General features: G+C 38.9%; 1 protein-coding gene across 11 annotated transcripts in view; it reads right to left on the bottom strand.

The window, feature by feature from the left end:
* Invadolysin (leishmanolysin-like peptidase, invadolysin) overlaps positions 1–15,274 on the bottom strand; it is a 165,975-nt gene that overhangs the window by 14,275 nt on the left and 136,426 nt on the right. For all 11 annotated transcript variants that reach the window (XM_067761417.1, XM_067761418.1, XM_067761419.1 and 8 more), the window contains 3 exons: positions 2,256–2,286; positions 2,116–2,198; positions 1,931–2,042 (listed from right to left, as the gene is read on the bottom strand). In XM_067761417.1, the coding sequence (XP_067617518.1) occupies positions 1,931–2,042; positions 2,116–2,198; positions 2,256–2,286 (226 nt within the window). The remainder of the gene's footprint in view (positions 1–1,930; positions 2,043–2,115; positions 2,199–2,255; positions 2,287–15,274) is intronic.

The following is a 15,274-nucleotide window of genomic DNA, read 5'->3' as shown; positions in this document are numbered from 1 at the left end:
CTATGGAAGTCCGCCTGTCCAGCACTAAATTGGTAGTGTCCTGCAATAATTGTACAATTTTTGTTTAAATTTATTGGAATGACATGATTTAATATCATTCGGTAGTTCATTATAGGATTTAAGACCTTTATAATACAGATTACATTTGTCTGCTTCAGTTTTATAAGCCGACAGATTAAAATCATTTTTATTACGAGTATTTACAGAGTGTATATCTTTTACATATTTTATATTCGTCCTCAAATACGCAGGCAAAGTTCCTTCTATTATGTTTTTAATAAATTTTATGGTATAATAAAAAAGTTGATGTCTAATGCTAAGCCAATTAAGAGAGCATAGCATGTCTCTGATAGGTGTGTCATACCGTTTTTTGAGAATGAATCTCATAGCGCGGTTCTGTTGCTTTTGTAGCTTGTATATCTGACTATCTCGCAAGATGAAAAATATAGTTGGGCAATAAATAAAATGAGGTTCGATTATAGATCTGTAGACGATGATTTTATACCTTCTATTTAAATATTTGCAGGTTCGTTGTGTAAAATATAACTTTTTCGCTATTTTTCCTACCGTATAATCCACGTGCTCGTTGAAATTCAGCTTATCATCTATTTTTATTCCCAAGTATTTTAAGGTGCTGACTTTTTCAATTAGTTCGTTATTTATATTTAAGTTTTGTAGAAGAGAAAAAGTTCCACCTTTAGAGCGTAATATCTAATTGGAAGCACAAAATAAAAGAGACACGTAAAAATTTTACAGAAAAGGGATGGAACATATGTAAACGCGTAGATTATCTATTGACGATTTATTGTAGATGAAGTCATATGGAAACGTTGCCTTACACCATCTTGGAGCAAGTAATAGCACAGAAAGTCTTGGCTCCTTCCAACCCCTTTTAGATACTTCTTAGTTTAACTGTGTCTGAATGCCATCGATGTTTGCCGAATTCCCAGTTAGTTCATGGACCACATTTAGCATATCTATAACAGCTATTTTTATTTAAAAACCGGAATAATATGTCATATATATTATGTCTGAAGTTCATTAGATCTTTATGGCCTTGTACTCGGTGGTCTTCGACGGACCGCGAATATTCGCTATAAAAACGGGTTAGATTGGTGGCTGGCGTCTTCACTTGGAGGGACTATTGTTGATATAATTTCCCTTTGTATACTGGCATTACCGCTGCAAAATGTAGACCATTTTTACCATACTTCGAGAATAGAAGGACGTAAGTTAGGAAGTTTATCCGTTCGGATACGAGATTTTTCAGCATAAGTATTGAGATACTGTTAGAGCCTTGGGGCTCTAGGATTGAATGCTCTTAGATACATGTGATGGCCTGTTGGGTTGGCCAAGGCTTTAACCATATATGAACCATTTAAGCGGAGAAGTTAAAGGCATTGGTGTCTAGTCACTGTATGTATCCATTATAAATTCGAAATAGTTCAATTGAGAAATCTATAAAAATGGGTTTTGTTTTCAATCGTAAGTATGTGTACATATTGTGACGAATATTAGCAACACTGAGGCATACTACCATCTCTAAGCTGATACTAAGCAGTCACTTGTATCTACATAAACAAATTAATTATTATGTCCACACATATGTACATACAGCAGCGGAGAGATACTCACAAAAGTATGCAATCTTCAGCGAACTGGTAAATTCCTAGAAGTATGCGAACGAGTAAACCGAAGAGTATAAAAGCAACACAAACTGAGGCATGAGCAATCAGTTTGATTTAAGCACGCTATAAGTAGCGAAGAAGAAGTGTTATTGTGAACTATTTTCAAAGTAGTCTAATAAAGACAATTATTGCATTATTGAATATTGGAGTTATTTATTCAACAATTTAGCGATACGAACGTTAGTAGAAGGTGTAAAATAAGCGGAGTATCCCTAAATTCGTTACAATATATATCTACTCACATCTAAATGTTCTTTTGGCACTTCAACTTCACCACACATCGTCACAGCCTTGCAATTGTCGATACAATGCGTCAGACCATTTTTCACAAAAACTTGCGTACTGTTGCACTTTCTGTAAAACCACAATTCATAACAAATAAGGGATAAAGTTAAAATTTAAAAGAAAACAACCATTAATTGCTCACCTGTTCAGCCTAATTATGCCTTTTGTTTCACGCACCAACAGTGCTTGTTCCCAAAATTGCACAGCCTCTGGTAATACTGTATTCTGTAATATTAAAAATTTACAAAAGCGAATTTTTAAATTAATTAGTCGTAAACTTACATTGATCAACTCGAATTTGTCTTCATCTAATCTGTTGAATAAAGAGTAAAAAAAACATAAATTTCATTAACAAACGGCCTAAAAGTATGCAATAAAAATACACAACAGCAGATAGTCATTCACAATGAAATCATACTCATTCTTTCGTACAAGCTAGGGATGTAACGAAAGCGAGTTTACCGAATCGAAACTAAAACTGACAAATTTGTTTTATGGACACGGAATCGGATCCGAAATCGGAAGTGTAGGCAGAGTACAACATGAATATATCTAGTTTCAAGAGGTTGACGAATAAAATAATACAAATAAAATATTAATCTGATATCCCCTCAAACATTCTCGGAGCGTTCATAATTTAACAGTTCGATATGAGTCTAAAATATGTTAGAAATATGAGAATCAGATATATGATCTTTTGTGACTCCGATATGGTGAAAGTTATGAGCCGTATGCCGTATGTGCTCATGTTGGCAAATCAACTTTTATATATATTTTTATATTTTATTTTATTATTAGAGTTTTATATGATATTTTATTAATTTTTTAATATTATTAATTTCACACAAAAATTAAATAAATGTATTTTAATTGCATGATTAAAATAATTGTTTGATTATTTAAATACTTTTGATTCTTTTGAACTACAAAATTAATATAATTATTTGATTGATGTCAATTACTTTTGATTGCCTTATTTATATAACTAATAGCATTAATTGGCAATCTTTTTTAATTTTAATTATTTCAAGGATGCAGTTGCTAGCCCATTTGTTTATAATGATTTTGCCTAAAACACAAATATCGTTTTTTCATTGATCATGCATAAAAAAATTTAGGAGTTTTGTTTGGATATTTAAGATAAAATTCGAGATAAAGTGCAACTCAATAGTGTCTCAGTTTTTGTACCAGTCGACGTAGAAAAAGAAAAAAAAAATACTTGAGAAAATTTTCAAATATTAATTTTCAAATAAATGATTACTCCAACTTTCTATTTATCAAGCAATTGCTGGTTACTAAACGAAAGCAAATAGCCACATAAGCGCACAGCTTTATACAAAAGTGATTTTTAAACAGTTTTATTTAGCTCGACTTGACAGGCTGGCACGAATTTTGTAATTGAAATTTAAGTAACTTCCCGATAAGCTACAAGCTTGAAACTTGGAATATAGTTCAAAACCCGATGACAATGTACTAATAAGAAAAAATCGCCGCTAGGTGGCGCAAGGCTCGAGATATTCACAAAAATCGTATTTGTGGTCCGATTTGGCTCATATTTGGAACACATAATACATACTAGAATAGAAAGCGACCTATGAAAAAAATCGCCGCTAGGTGGCGCAAGGCTCGAGATATTCACAAAAATCGTATTTGTGGTCCGATTTGGCTCATATTTGGAACACATAATACATACTAGAATAGAAAGCGACCTATGAAAAAAAAATCGCCGCTAGGTGGCGCAAAGATCGAGATATTCAAAAAAATCGTATTTGTGGTCCGATTTTGTCTATATTTGGAACACATAATACATGAATAGAAAGCGACCCCATCTAATTTATTTCGTCCCTCCCACAAATTGTCATCCTCCCAGCAGCTCCTTGCAGCAGGACTGCTCCATATTCTCTTACTCCGGGAAGGCATCGAATCCAATCCGGGTCCGTCTCCTGACCCCGGTCCTGAGAAATGGTTTTGCTGCATCTGCCGGAAAAGAATCTTCTTAGGACGGTCATACTCTGTTCAGTGTGTCTCGTGCAAGGGATGGTTGCATCGGACAGGTTGTTCTGGGCTTGATCCCAAAACCCGACGTCCACGTAACTTTTATAAATCTTTTGTGGCTCCTTGCTGTTCACGCCCAAGGGCGTCCCGTAGTCTACGTCTAAGCGCCCCCCCCCCCCCCACTACCTTCCAGCAGCCCCGCTGCTCAGCAAGCCACAACAAGTACCCGCTGCTGCTCGCGCCCCACGGCGCCAACAACTCAAACAGCTGCTACCACTCATAACTACAATCTTCGTAGTAGAGTCGGAAGCAATGCTGAGCAACAGCCGCTGCTCCCGTCTTCTCCCCCCCCCCCCCCCCCCCTCTTTTCCGTAAGCAATCGTGTAGGTCAGGGAAACAGACTCTTAGTCCCTACCTCCGTTTGCACCGTTTGCCAGCACATAATATATATGTTTGCGACATCCGCCCAATGCAGCTCCTGCCTTGGGTGGTGCCACTTCCCTAGATGTTCTGGTCTCCGTGACGGCAACCCCCCGACGGGTTTCATCGCGCCATGTTGCCAGGTCGCAAACCCAAATCATCCGGGTACCCCAATGATTGCCCAAGGACGCCCAGTCCTAGGGCCACAACAGCAATTGCGTCCTGGCCTTCCCCAACCCAGGCGTAGTCACTCGTCACTTACCCCCAGAGTGGCGACGTCTCCCCTTATGCACTTCAGAATTCTGCAGTTAAACTGTAATGGACTAACTGGGAAGATTACGGAGATAGTCGATTTCATGAAGCGGCACAACATCCGCATTGTTGCGATTCAAGAGACTAAACTCACAGCAAGATCTGCATTGCAGACCTGCTCTGGGTATAACGTCCACAGGAAAGACCGCGAGAGCGGAAATGGAGGCGGTCTCGCGTTTATCATACACCACTCTGTGCAATATTGTATATTTGATCCTGGCATCGACCGCAGGGACAATGTCTTAGAACGTCAAGGCCTATCTGTCCGGTCAGGCGATGCAAACCTAGAAATCATCAACACTTACATCCCTCCTGCCACCTGTTGCGCCAGCGGATACCGCCCTAATATCAGGGCCTTACTCACTGGCAACAATCGCATTATCTTAGGCGATTTCAATGCCCATCATGATCTATGGCATTCAAACTTGCGGGCGGACAGTGGGGGTGAGATGTTGGCGGATCAAATAGAAGAAACGACGTTCTGCACAATAAACGGAGACGCCCCCACACGTATTGTAGGAAGCTGTCACAGCTCGCCAGATATCTCAATCGTGAGCACAGAACTCGTAAACTGCGTCAACTGGCAGCCGATGGTAACATTGGCATCCGACCACCTGCCCATACTTATTTCGCTTGAGCGTAACGCCGACTTCATCGTCACTGAAAAACGCACTTTCATAAACTTCAAAAAAGGAAAGTGGGAAGAATATAAATCCTTTACAGACAGCCGCCTAGCTGCCCTCCCTATCCCGACTGATGCCCGCCAAGGGGAGCGTGCCTTCCGTAAGGTCATTAAATCCGCCTCGGCACATTTCATTCCCGCCGGGAGAATTCCCGAAATCCGGCCCCACTTCCCGGCGGAGGCCGCAAACTTAGCGAGAGAACGTGACCTTATAAGACAGCTTGACCCAGGCGACCCCAAATAAGGGATATAAACCAACGCATCAGATTGCTTGTAGATGAACACAAGCGGGCGAAATGGGAGGAGCACCTAAGAGGTTGTAAGCTCTCTACCGGTGTGGGTAAACTTTGGTCCACCGTAAAGTCCCTATCGAATCCGACTAAGCACAAAGACAAGGTTTCCATCGCCTTTGGCGACAAAGTGCTGTCGGACGCGAAAAAATGCGCGAGCGCTTTCTGCCGACAATATATAATGCATCCTACGGTCGACAAAGATAGACGGAGAGCCAATAGACGCGCACATAAACACAAATTCAGCGCGTCACCAATCACCATCACCGCTAAAGAGGTTGAGGACGCCATTGGTCGTGCTAAACCATCCAAAGCAGTGGGCCCAGACGGCATAGCCATGCCGATGCTTAAAAACCTAGGGAAAGAGGGGTTCAAATATTTAGCGCATGTCTTCAATCTGTCTCTTTCCACCTTTGTCATACCTGAGAAATGGAAAATGGCCAAGGTGGTCCCGCTACTAAAGCCTGGAAAACCAGCTAACATAGGTGAGTCGTATCGTCCGATATCTCTCCTATCGCCAGTGGCAAAGACGCTTGAAGCCATTTTGCTCCCTTATTTCCAAGCAAATTTGCAGCTAGCCCCTCATCAGCATTGCTTCAGAAAACTCCATAGCACTACCACCGCGCTAAATGCCATTAGCACCCAGATAAATTGCGGTTTAAATCAATACCCCCACCATAGAACAGTACTCGTAGCGCTAGACCTATCAAAAGCCTTTGATACGGTCAACCATGGCTCGTTACTGCAGGATCTGGAAGGGTCTACCCTTCCCCCATGCCTTAAAAGGTGGAACGCAAATTATCTGGGTGGTCGGCAGGCATCGGTGCAATTTAGAAACGAAACATCAAAACCAAGGAGAATTAAGCAGGGGGTGCCACAGGGTGGTGTCCTATCCCCACTTTTGTTTAATTTCTACATATCTAAGCTACTTTCACCACCGGAAGGAGTCACAATCGTTTCTTATGCCGATGACTTCACAATAATGGCCACAGGCCCAGGCCCAAAGATCGATGCGCTATGCAATAAAATAAACGGCTACCTCCCTGGTCTCTCCAGTTTTTTCGCCTCGCGAAACCTGGCATTATCACCGACTAAATCTTCCGCGACCTTATTTACAACATGGACGCCCCAAATGTCGACCATTTTGAACATCCACGTCGATGGCACTACGCTACCGACTGTCCGACACCCCAAAATCTTGGGTGTGACGTTTGATCAGGATCTACATTTTGGTGAGCACGTAGCCGAGAATTCAGAGCCGTAACAAAATCCTCAAATCCGTCGCTGGCAGTACTTGGGGAAAAGATAAAGAAACGCTCATGACTACATACAAAGCAATTAGCCAGCCGATTACGTGCTACGCGTCACCCATATGGTCGCCAAGCCTAAAAATCACCCACTGGAAGAAACTACAGGCCTGCCAAAATACTGCTCTCAGAATCGCCACGGGCTGTCTTCTTATGTCCCCAGAACACCATCTGCATAATGAGGCGAGAATACTCCCCATCAGGGAGAGAAATGAGATGCTGACCAAACAGTTCCTGTTGAATACCCAGAAACCTGGGCATCCCAACAGACATCTGATTGATGAACCAGCACCGCCTAGGGGCTTAAGGAGTCATCTCCGTAAGCATTTTGAGGAAATACGGCACCTGAGAACCCAGCCGTATGAAGTGAAAAAACACAAGCAGGTCCTTGGTGAACTCCATAAACAAGCGTCGGACCTTTATGCCGGGAATTGCCCGGTGAATCCAGTACTTAACGAAAATTATCCAAAACTTGCGGAAGAGGAACACATACTCCCCAGGGAAACACGTGTCACTCTTGCTCAACTTCGTTCTGGATACTGTAACAGGTTAAACTCTAACCTATCCAGAATCAACCCCGACATACAAAATGTATGCCCCGCTTGCAATGTGTCCCCACATGACACCAACCATCTCTTCAATTGTAATGTGGAACCAACGCCTCTAACACCCCTTTCCTTATGGTCCACCCCTGTTGAAACGGCAAGTTTCCTTGGACTCCCGTTAGAGGATATTGATGACAATTTGTGATCGGTCGCGGCTATTAGGTGGGGCGAGCATTGCTACAACAACAACAACAACAACAGAAAGCGACCTATGATGTCCGGCTCATATTTGGAACAAATGTTACATAAAGTCCGGTAGAAGTGACATCAAAATATTTTGGAGTTGGAGGGACAAGCATACGTGGCGCAGAGTCGAGTAAAGTCTTTGGAAGGATTATGTATTGAGGACTTAGATTGTAACAAATTGTCAGGAAAGAGTCCTTGTAATAATGCGTCACTAAAAGAACTAAATAGAATGAGAAATAATAGGCAATTAAATAAAGATTAAGAGCTTGAAAATAAAATAATAAAAAAAAATTGCAGACAATTAAATAGAAGCGTTGGACGCGTCAAATTTCTATTGATAGTCATATATAAGACCAACTGAACCTTAATCAGGTTATGTTACGCCTCACATTTTTAGAAATTTCACGCGCCCAACGCTTTTATTTGTCTTATCAACGCCCTAGATTTATGACAAGTGTGATGACTAGTACCTAGGACCTACCTAATTATTTTCTAGCTTTTAATATTATTATTACTTCATGTAAGTATTGTTTTCAATAAAACCGTTTAACCTAAAATTTTTTTTAAATTATTTTTAAGGATTACTTTTTACAGATTATTAAGATTCATACAATTTTTTTGTAAACAAATCCAAATTTTTTTTCGCCGACAAAATCCAACTTGCCAGATAAACAAAAAATTCCTGCAAAACTAAAATTTCAAATAAATCGTAAACTACTACGTTACAAGTAATATTAGCATCTTTATAAATAAATATTCTAGCATTATCTTCACAACTACTAAGCATACAAATTGTAATCAATCATTCTAAATTGTTAACAAGTAAGGAAGGCTAAGTTCGGATGTAACCGAACATTACATACTCAGCTGCCAAATTACAGCTTGCAAAACTTTTAAATTACCTTCTTTTAAAAGTGGGCGGTGCCACGCCCATTGTCCAAAATTTTACTAATTGTCTATCCTGCGAACCCACATACCACGTTTCATCGCTTTATCCATCTCTGGTGATGAATTATCGCACTTTTTCGGTTTTTCGAAATTTTCGATATCGAAAACGTGGGCGTTCATTTTAAATGGCGATCTGAGATGAGTGCCCAGGAACTTACGTACCATATTTCATTAAGATACCTCAAAATTTACTCAAGTTATCGTGTTTACGGGCAGACGGACGGACATGGCTAAATGAATTTCTTTTTTCGCCCAGATTATTCTGAAGTCTATATCTATCTCGATTAGTTTATGCCGTTACGGAGTACCATTATGCGAACAAAATTAATATAATCTGCGAGCTTTGTTCAGCTGAGTATAAAAAGCAGTCATCAATCTTTCAAGCGCTTTAGAGGTGATGTGTAACGTAAGATAATTAAATGCAAAAAATAAATTCTCTCAAGCTCGTTTTTGAACCTTTAGAATCTTAATTGTCGTAAGTTTTCGCGTTCAGATTTGATTTGAATGCTAATTTATGAAAAAGGAAAAAAATATTTTTTAGAATTCTATGAAACAAAAAACAAGAACAGAGTATGTCCACACATATATGTATACGTCAATAACTTATTATAAGATTTGCAGTAATTACATCAAATATTTATAACAGATTGAGGCGTGTATACAAAAGTATCAGTTTGTAAGAAGTTATATGCAGTAGGGTGCACCCTATTCTATTGAAATCTACATATTTTACGCGCATTGAATACCTAAGTAAAATTCTTCTTAAGGGAAGGGTGAAACATTGGCACATTGGCGAAATATTTCTATAAACTCAGTAATATCACCACTTGATTTTCTATGTAAAATGGATTTCTGTTGGTTATTTGGAAACATTGATTTAGAATACCCGAAACTGCACATCCAGCCCTTTTAATTTTAATTTTTTATTTTTATTTACTTATTGCCACTTAACAACGAAAGCTTAACAAAGTTGCTTGCTTGATTATATAACTATTCATACCTGCTAAATATTTCTTAAAAACTTTAAATTGTCTTTAGACAGTTGTTAAGTTGCCAGTAGGTATGCTAACTATTTTCAATTTCATAATTAATATACCAAGACTTCGTCCAGTGGTTAAAGTTCAACCACTACAGACAGAACAATGCCTTTGCTTTCTTTCCCTTACTTTTATTTCCTTTTCCTCCCCTAACTCTCTTTTCTTTTATTTTATTTTATTTTATTTTATTTTATTTTCTTTTCTTTACTTATCTTTTCTTTTCTTTTCATTTCTTTGCTTTTTCTTTCATTTTCTCTACTTTCGCTTGCCTCTCCGCCCTTTCATATCGTTTCCTTACCTACCTTCTTTTTCTTTTATTTTATTTCATTTAGACAGAACTATGCCTTTGCTGTGTTTCCCTTACTTTTCTTTCTTTTCATTTCTTCTCTTTTCTTTTCTTTCATTTTCTCTACTTTCGCTTGCTTTCCTTCCTTTCCTTTATTTTCCATTCCGTTCCTTTCTTTTCGTTTCCTTACCTGTGATTTGTATGCCCATCAATAATTCAATCATTATGTCTACACATATGTACGTACCAGTGAGCTGCAATTATTCATGTTTTAAGGTTATTAGTGGACTAACCAAAAAATTAGTATTAGTGCGTACACAAACAAAGAATATCAAGCACTTATATCCACTAAAACACATTTACATAGTCATGCTTCGTAAAATGAATAACCGCTCATAAGCCACGAAGCAGTTCAGTACTCAATTGTCTTATTGAGCAAGAAAGGCAACTGTGTTATACGAAAACACTAATTTGAATCAGTATGACTAACAGTACAATAAAATGAATATAGTCATATCAGTCTTCTGACGCTAGCAACGCAACGATGTACACGAAACTAAACTGAATACAGCGCTAAAGAAAAACCGATAATAAACGAAGTATACAGTGTATTACACACGAAACCAACATGCTACTGAGTTAAAGCGACTATGATTTCAGTTTATACTCAACAATGTCATATATGCATGGGACATATGTGTTGCGGGGCACTCGTATGTATATTCTATTTTATGTGCTAGTCACTCATAGTATTTGTCTGTACTTGACTAAGTACACATTTAGACACAATTTTTTGGCTCATGACTAAAAAAAAAAAAAAAATAAATGTAAGGCGCGATAACCTCCGAAGAGATCTAAGGCCGAGCTTCTCTTCCAATTTGCGTCGTGCACCTCTTGATTTTCCCTACAAATTGGCCGGAGGGGACCTACATGTTTTATGCCGACTCCGAACGGCATCTGCAAGGCAGATGAGTTTTCACTGAGAGCTTTTCATGGCAGAAATACACCCGGAGCGCTTGCCAAACACTGCCGAGGGGCGACCCCGCTTAGAAAAATTTTCTTCTAATTGAAAAACCTTATTTCTAAAATTTTGATGTTGCTTTGCCCGGGAGTTGAACCCAGGGTATACGGTGTGATAGGCGGAGCACGCTACCATCACACCACGGTGGCTCATGACTAAGTGCACTAATTTTATTAGTACTCAAGGCAGACCTCTGGTACGTACACGCAGCGAGAAGTAACGCACAAACACATGCCGATATCTTATCTGAGATATGCAATTATAATTGTGGAAATGTCGCTCACAAATACACGCGCATGTGAGAGAAGCTATACAAATTGTGCAACTGTAGTTTTAGCTGAGAAACTTATAGCAGATAACCAACTAGTAGATTCTAGAATAGAACCGCCTAGAAATGTCAACGAGTAAATGAAACAGTATAAAAGGCGACAACAGTAGAGGCGCGCGAATCAGTTTCGATTAAGCACGCTATCTGTCGGGCAATAGAAGTGTTATTTTGAAAGTACTTGAATAAAGGCCATTTGGCATTATTAAATATTGGAGTTATTTATTCAACAGTTTAGTGATTCGAACTTAGCAGAAGGTTGCAAATAAGAGGATTTGCAGTAAATTCGTTACAATTGATGTCAGAAGAGGAATTGTTGAATAAATTCCGAAGACTTCGAATATAACTTGGACATGGCAAAGTTGAGTGAATTGACGATCCAGCAACTGAAGGAGGAGTTGGAAGGTCGTGGATTGGCTACTTTTGGCGATAAATCCCAGCTACAAAGACGACTAAGTGTAGCTTTGGTATTTGAAGGAATCAATGCTGAGGAGTATGTCTTTCATTATGATAGCGCCAAAACAACAACAAAAATGGAAGAAAAAAACGAAACACCGCAGACAGTGACGAGCACAATATCTGCACAAACATCGACAATGGCATCTCAGCTGGAGTCACAGGAGGCACTCATTTCAGAAATGGCGTCGCAAATGTCATCTCAATTGGAAGAACAGAAGACATATATGTCATCTCAACTGGAAGCGCAAGAGGCACGTATATCTGGAATGTCGACAAAAATTTCGGAACAAGTATCATCGCAGCTCTTTGCGAAACTGGAAGAGCAGGATGCAAAAATTTTACAACTCGAGGACAAAATTGATGCCGAGATAGAAGCGTTGAAAGGTCTTATGCAACAGTTACAACTAAATCGCCCAGCTGTTCCAGCGAGCAATCCGAAGGTAAAAATCCATCTTTTGACGGCTCTCTTCCTTTCGAGGTATTCAAGCTTCAATTTGAGAAGACGTCAGCAGTGAACAACTGGAATGCTGAAGATAAAGTTGCTGCAATGTTCGTGGATTTAAAAGTGCCTGCAGCTGAAATCTTACAGACAATTCCAGAGTATGAACGGAACAACTATGAAACATCGATGAGCGCTCTAGAGAGATGTTACGGAAGCGAGCATAGGAAACAGGTATATCAAATTGAGTTGCAAAATCGTTACCAAAAGGCGAATGAGACTTTGCAAGAGTTTGCGTCGGATGTTGAAAGATTGGCTCATCTCGCAAATGCAGACGCACCCGTGGAAGACACCGAGTGGGTTAAAATTCAGAGCTTTATAAATGGAATACGGGATGCCGAAACGAAACGAGCTACATATGCCAACCCAAAGCCAACATTTGCTGAAACGGTATCCCATGCACTGACTCAGGAAACAGCGTCACTTTTGAGTAAGCCCGCATACAAAGCTCATCGCGTGGAAGTGGAAAGGCCAGATTGGGTAGACACAATTTTGGAAGCAGTGAAGGGATTACAACAAAAAAATGCCGGAGTTATGAAATGTTTCAAGTGCGGTAACCCAAGTCGCATTGCACGTCATTGCAGCACCGGTCATGGTAGTTCCAACTTGGCTGGTGGTAAACGCAAAGCTGGAGGAGATAAGCAAGAGCGAGTCAAATGTAAAGATCGAGAATTTGCACCAGCTATTGAATGTCGTGTGATACCTATCTCGCAAACTGGAAGGAAATCGAGCAGTCTTACCGTCAAAGGAAATGTGGATGGCAAGGAGCTTGTACTGACTGTTGATACGGGCGCATCTCATTCTTTAATCCGATCCGATTTGGTCAACAGGAGAGTAAAGCCATTACCTGGAGCAAGGTTGCATACGATTACTGGTGAGTATAACCAAGTCCAGGGAGAAGTGGTATGTGAAGTCTTAATTGGGGAGGTAATGGTTCTACACAAATTCGTTGTGGCAGAGATCGTTGATGAAGTCATATTGGGAGTGGATTTCTTAGTTGACCATGACATCAGGATCGATATGCGGAGAAAGATTATGCGCTATAAGAACCAGGATGTGCCACTTAGCTCCAGTTTGGAAAAGGGGTTCAGCAGTAATCGAGTACTGGTGGAGAAGAGTCGACAAAGACCACGAAAGTCAGAGGAAAAAGTTGATGGAACGAATGGGCCAAACAAAACAAAATCAAAGATACCTGCGAGAGAAACAATGGCATGGACAAATTCGAACGGACGCACTAAAACGAAGGAAAGAATTTTCCAGAGAATGCGATTGTAGTTTCAAGCCGGGGCGCACTACTGTTGTGAAACGTGGGAACGATACTGACTATGCGAAGCTAATCCGTCAAGCGCAAGCTCTACGAAGTAGTTCATTGGCCAAACAACAGAGTGTGAAGGAACGGCCCAGGGTAATGAGTAGTAAGATGAAACACAGGTACGACAAGGAAAATAATTCGGAAGGTTTCCGGGAGGGAGATTTGGTACTGCTATACAACCTTCACCGGCGGAAAGGTGTTCCATCCAAATATCGGTGCAGTTGGGAAGGCCCGTACAGAGTTGTGAAGAGGATCAGTGATGTCATCTACCGCATACAAACAATTGGAAAACCGCAAAATAGAAGGGTGGTTCATTCGGAGAGGCTAACAGCGGTTAGATCGAAATGTCAACGAGTAAACCAAACAGTATAAAAGGCGACAACAGTTGAGGCGCGCGAATCAGTTTCGACTGAGCACACTATCTGTCGAGCAAAAGAAGTGTTATTTTGAAAGTACTTGAATAAAGGCCATTTTGCATTATTGAATATTGGAGTTATTTATTCAACAGTTTAGTGATTCGAACATAGCAGAAGGTTGCAAATAAGAGGATTTGCAGTAAATTCGTTACTAATATTTTGATTTATTTTATTATATTTTATATTTTTTTAATTTATTATATTTTATCTTATTTCAATTTATTTTATTTTATTTTACTTAGTTTTATTTTATTTTATTTTATTTTATGTCATTTTATTTTATTTCGTTTTGTTTTATTTTATTTTGTTTTATCTTATTATTTATTTTTTTTTATTTGTTATATTTTATATAAGTTTACTTTATTTTATTTAACTTTATATTATGTTATTTGATTTTATTTTGATTGATTTTATTTTTTTTTTTTTTGCTTGATTTTATTTTTTTTATTTAATTTAATTTACCATTCAAGGTTCGAATCGAGCTCAAGGCCAGAACAATAATTTTCTTCTAATGATAATTATTGTTATTTTTTAATTTTTCTAAATTTGAAAAATTGTATTTTGTTTTTGGAATAGTGAGTAGACAATTTTTCAGACAACCTGCCATAGCTGCGCAGATAGATCCATTTCGAAGGGTGCTAAGCCTTCATCATCAGTACGCTTTAGGCATGCTGCGCTAACCATTTAGCTATACAGCGATGGTTTGTTTGACTGGCAAATTTGCTACTTCTATTCCTTTTTACCAACTATATTTATTCAGTGTTGACATTCCCATGTGCTCATGGTTTATTAACAATTGTTTTTGTTTTTATCGGCCTATTGATAAATCATTCAAGGTTCGAATCGAGCTCAAGGCCAGAACAATAATTTTCTTCTAATGATAATTATTATTATTTTTTTAATTTTTCTAATTTTGATTGAATTATTGTTCTGGCCTTGAGCTCGATTCGAACCTTGAATGATTTATCAATAGGCCGATAAAAACAAAAATAATTTAATTTACTTTATTTAATTTAGTTTTATTTTATTAACTAACAAAGTAGTATATAAAGTTGTTCCGACCAACACTTTGAATATCAGCAAAGAAAATTACGCATTTACTCATATTTGCGGGATAATACTTCAAACAAAAACTCAACTCTTAGTTCATTTACTCGCGAGATCAAATAAGCGGGTTGAGATACTTAGAAAATACCCGCGG

Source organism: Eurosta solidaginis, chromosome 1, assembly GCF_040869045.1.
Source record: "Eurosta solidaginis isolate ZX-2024a chromosome 1, ASM4086904v1, whole genome shotgun sequence".
NCBI lineage: Eukaryota > Metazoa > Arthropoda > Insecta > Diptera > Tephritidae > Eurosta > Eurosta solidaginis.
Note: the sequence above shows the minus strand (reverse complement) of the source record. Positions and strands in the feature narration are given on the sequence as shown.